This window comes from Lactuca virosa, chromosome 5 (genome assembly GCF_052849685.1).
Source record: "Lactuca virosa cultivar CGN04683 chromosome 5, Lactuca_virosa_CGN04683_v6, whole genome shotgun sequence".
NCBI lineage: Eukaryota > Viridiplantae > Streptophyta > Magnoliopsida > Asterales > Asteraceae > Lactuca > Lactuca virosa.
The window spans coordinates 64,517,242-64,522,344 of record NC_136430.1 but is presented as its reverse complement, the minus strand read 5'-3'; the positions used below and the strand labels follow the sequence as shown (position 1 = coordinate 64,522,344).

Below are 5,103 nucleotides of genomic sequence, written 5' to 3'. Positions count from 1 at the left end.
CCCACATATCCACCCTATCTATCTCTCTCTCTCTCTCTCTCTCTCCCCCCCCCCCCCCTAAAAAACCCACATAGTTCTACTTAGAAAACACACAGAGGAATTCAAACTCGGAGTCGGACCCAAATCTTTCTTGACTGTGAATGCCACCGGAGTTTCCACCGGAGAGAGGTAGAAGACGAGACTACTTCACAAATTCCTTTGACACATAATCCACCATCTTCGGCAGCAACTACTGTACATCCCTCTCTCACCATTTTCATACCACAATCAGAGTTTCCACCGTAGCCGATCACTATAGTCGGATTGTCACCGACCCCGTTGTAACTATTACATCATTCTCTCTCACACGTCTGCTTATATCTGTTTGTAACATGCCAACGGATGAACCCAATCAGATCTGTCTGTAACATCCCTTTCTCACCATTGTCGGACCGCCACTGTAATCAAACCCAGTAAAATTTATTCACTGTTCCTCCTGATGAAGATCTATTATATGCCAGCAAAGAATATGTCTTCAAGAGCGCCCATTATCAGATCACTTTCGAGATATCATGTAACATATCGAGCTCCAAAGCTGCTCTCGTATCCACTCCTGCAATTGTAGATGTATCCTAAAACCCAGATCCTAACATAAACTGTACTTTTAACTTGAACGAGCAAAACGGTAAGGGTGTTGCACATCCACATCCCAACAGTTCAAAGAAGAAAATACCCCGATCAAGAAAATTATCAGGGTCTAGTGGAGTCAAAATCGAGGAAAAAAATCATTCAGCAACAGCCCTCTGCTCCAGATATGGTAGAAGGGATTTCAAATTCTTCAAATTTCAATCCCTAACCTGGTTGACGAAACTGTAAGGAGTTATTTACCATTGTTAAAGGATTTGTTCGACTCACAAAACATGGGTGGTGGCAATTTCAGGGGATTCAGCTCAAGAGGGATAAATTTTGATCCTTTTTCTCTTTTCGAACGATTTGTTGATGTCTTCATATTGATCTGAGTTTGAGTTTGCTCCATGGCTGTGATGGCAAATGTGCAAATAATTCCAAGGAGCAACTGAGTTTTTAGATTGGGTGGAGTTTAATGGAGATTGAGGTGTATTGAAATAAACGGAAGGAGAGAGAGAGAGAGAGAGAGAGAGAGAGAGAGAGAGAGAGAGAGGAGAGAGAGAGAGAGAGAGAGAGAGAGAGAGAGAGAGAGAGAGAGAGAGAGAGAGGTGGGCCTCAAATTAGGTAATTATGAGAGAGAGAGAGGTAGGCCCCAAATTAGATAATTATATTATTTTTCATTTAAATTAAATAGAAAAAGCATAAAAAAATATATTATTAGATCACGGATGGTTGATATAATTTCAAACTTTGATTATTTTATTGAACATTTTGATTCACGGTAGATAAATTGTAAAAATTTATAATGTTTCAAAAGAATAATTCATAAAAAAAATTGTAATGTTTCAAAAGAACGGTTTATAAAAAATTTGAATTATATATTTATAATTTCATAATACGAATGTCATATTTCACCCGGATATCATAAATTATAGTACATATGTTATAGTGTATTTTATAACACGAAAAATACCAATTTTTGTGGTTTTTGTCAGAGTGTTTGTAATTTTATTGCAGGTGAAACATGGAATTTTATAGGCGTCACTCGTGTAATCCTTGAATTCTAATATAAAGTCATTCGATTTATGGATTAAATATATTTTCTATTTCGATTATATTTTTGGTGATTTCATAGTATTGTATCAATTTCATAGGTGAAATCTTCGAAATTGGTAATTATTTTTAAACTTTTTCTTAAAATTTTGGAAAAAAGCCTAGAAGACTAGTTGTTTTTGTCTCTTTCTCTACAAAAAGTTAAAAGTAATTGATAAATAAATAATAAAAGGTAAAAAAAAATTTATTTCATATCTACTTAAATTGAAAAAAAAAAAACCAAAATATAGCATGAAAATAATAAATGATATAATTTGAACATCCATAATATAATAGTCTTGAAAAAAAATTATTTGAAAAACTTAAAACAAAAAGCTATTTTTATCTTCATAATAGGAAATATTTTTTCTACATGTTTTCTTATAAGACCCGTGTATAAGTTATATTTTTTACAATTTGTTGAAAATCAACAAAATCTAAATAACCATCAAATCATTAAAACAGATGTTCTAGTATAAAAACTTGTTATTTAACAAGCTATTTAAAAAAAATGTTCCAATAATTTTTAAGTTTTAATGAGATTTTTAGGATGGAAAAGCTCTATAAAGAAAAATCCAATAAACTTATATTTGGTATATTATATGATTTTAGATTTTAGATTTTAGAAACCACACAAAGAAATAGAGAATCCGAATTGAGATTTGTCCACATAAAGTGAAGGATGTAAGCCAAGAGAAAACTAAAAAAATTTCATGTACCTCGTCTACGTGGCTCTTTTCTGGCCACTTTTAGCATTTGCCTAACATACGCATTTTTTTCTTTACCTGTAACCTCACCCACTGAAACGACCCTTTTAATTACCTTCAACCACATCACTGTTTTTACACGGAATACATTAGCTGATTAGCATGAACTCATTAACTTTTTTATCAAGATTATTATTTAATGATAATAAAATTATTTTAGATAAAAAAAATCTAAGTAAAACAAATTGGTTTTAAATAGGGTTATTTCTATTTTCTATATATTTTATAAGACAATTAAAATTATATTTCCTTCGTTATCCACAACAAATCTGAACCGTCCATACTCTCAAATCTAACGATGGGAACCACCACCGTATCCTAAACCATATCCTCAGAAATCTTACAAAGACACCCTTCACTTCACTCCACTTCACCACGAGTCCACCACCATGGCTTCCGTCGCTCTCAAATCTTTCGTCGGACTCCGCCAAACATCGCCGGAAAATCACCATTCCTCCATCGCCACTCTTTCCAAGCCCATTTCCTCCAATCAAATCCATTACCGTCGCCTTAATGTCGTCGCCGGTAAGTCTAGCCCCAAAATCACTGGCCGTAACCTTCGCGTCGCTGTCATCGGTGGTGGACCCGCAGGAGGCGCAGCTGCTGAAACCCTTGCGAAAGGCGGAATTGAGACGATTCTGATCGAACGCAAAATGGACAACGCTAAACCATGCGGCGGCGCAATCCCACTCTGCATGGTCGGAGAATTTGACTTGCCCTTAGATATCATCGACCGCCGTGTCACCAAGATGAAGATGATCTCCCCGTCGAATGTCGCCGTCGACATCGGTCGAACCCTCAAACCTCACGAGTACATCGGCATGGTCCGCCGCGAAGTCCTCGACGCTTACCTCCGTGACCGCGCCGCCGCGGCTGGGGCAACAGTAATCAACGGTCTTTTCTTCAAAATGGACAAACCAACCGACAAATACGCACCTTACGTCCTCCATTACAACGCGTATGACGGCAAAGCAGGATCCGCCGGAAAGAGAGAGACTATCGAGGTCGATGCAGTAATCGGAGCCGACGGTGCTAACTCCCGTGTCGCAAAATCCATCGACGCCGGTGACTACGAGTACGCCATAGCGTTCCAAGAACGCATCAAAATCCCAGCCGATAAAATGCAATACTACGAAGACCTCGCAGAGATGTACGTCGGAGACGACGTTTCGCCGGATTTCTACGGCTGGGTGTTCCCAAAATGCGATCACGTGGCGGTCGGAACTGGAACTGTCACTCACAAACCCGATATCAAAAAATTCCAACTCGCCACGCGCCTCCGTGCCCGTGACAAGATCCTCGGCGGTAAGATCATCCGGGTAGAAGCTCACCCGATCCCGGAACACCCACGGCCGCGGAGACTGGCGGAGAGAGTGGCGCTTGTAGGAGATGCAGCAGGGTACGTCACCAAATGTTCCGGCGAAGGCATCTACTTCGCGGCGAAGAGCGGGCGGATGTGCGCGGAGGCGATTGTTGAGGGATCGGAGAACGGGAAAAGAATGGTGGATGAGGCGGATTTGAGGAAGTATTTGGAGAAATGGGATAAAACCTATTGGCCAACGTACAAGGTGTTGGATATATTGCAGAAGGTGTTTTACAGGTCGAATCCGGCGAGGGAGGCGTTTGTGGAGATGTGTGCCGATGAGTATGTGCAGAAGATGACGTTTGACAGCTATTTGTACAAGAAGGTGGCGCCGGGGAATCCATTGGAGGACTTGAAGCTTGCTGTCAACACAATTGGAAGCTTGGTTAGGGCCAATGCCCTTAGGAAGGAGATGGCCAAGATTTAATTTTTATTGTCTTGTGTTGTAATATTTCAAGAAACTTATAAATTGCTCTAATTTTGATGTGTTTTAATATTTTATTCGTTTAAACTTCATATTAAGAATTCCCAATAATTTTTGTTGAGACATTATTTTATCAAACACAAAACATATCATACCACCAAGGCATGAACAAGAAACATACTTTATAATGTTTTCATTCATAATCCTTTTAGAACAAAGAAAAAGATGTTCATCGGACCCAAGATTGCATGGCTAATAGACATTGTAGAAGAGATGATCTAGTTTGATGCTGACAACGTACCATTTTCTTGTCATGAAATTATATTCATTGGTACTTTAATAATAATTGCCAAATATCATATAAAATGATAATATTTTGAAGGCGTAGGAAATTTTGTATAAATTGTGGAAATAATTTTTCATTCACATGGAACATGTAAAACTAGTAGCACGATAGACATGGGTCCAGCACAGCATTTTCGGTAAAACGTCCAAAACAATTTTATGTTAAAGCTTTATTTATATCAAAATTGGTGTCTATGGTCCTAGATGTACTCTTTCTTTCTTTCATTTTTATTTGAGTGTTGTATCACTCTCAAAATGCGGCATCATCATGTTGAGGTTGGCTCGACTGTCGGTGGATTTTTTGCCTTCCCAACCCGTCACTTGACATGCAACTAATACTGATCATATTCAGATCCACTAAAATTCACGAGATAGAGAACTAAATTCGTTTTACTTCTTGAAACCTTCAGGAATTTTCAAAAGAGTTGTTAGCAACTATATACGTCAAACCAAAATCTAATTAGAAACTTTAACAGCGAGATAAATGAGTGAAGACTCTTGTCATA

The 5,103-nt window shown here is 38.3% G+C and overlaps 1 protein-coding gene across 1 annotated transcript; it reads left to right on the top strand.

Moving 5' to 3' along the window:
• Nucleotides 1–2,815: 2,815 nt before the first annotated feature.
• LOC145117706 (Pyridine nucleotide-disulfide oxidoreductase family protein) lies at nucleotides 2,816–4,322 on the top strand. Its single transcript, XM_079054015.1, has one exon. It carries the CDS (start codon nucleotides 2,855–2,857, stop codon nucleotides 4,253–4,255), a length of 1,401 nt encoding a protein of 466 aa, XP_078910141.1. The 5' UTR covers nucleotides 2,816–2,854; the 3' UTR covers nucleotides 4,256–4,322.
• The last annotated feature ends 781 nt before the right edge of the window (nucleotides 4,323–5,103 follow it).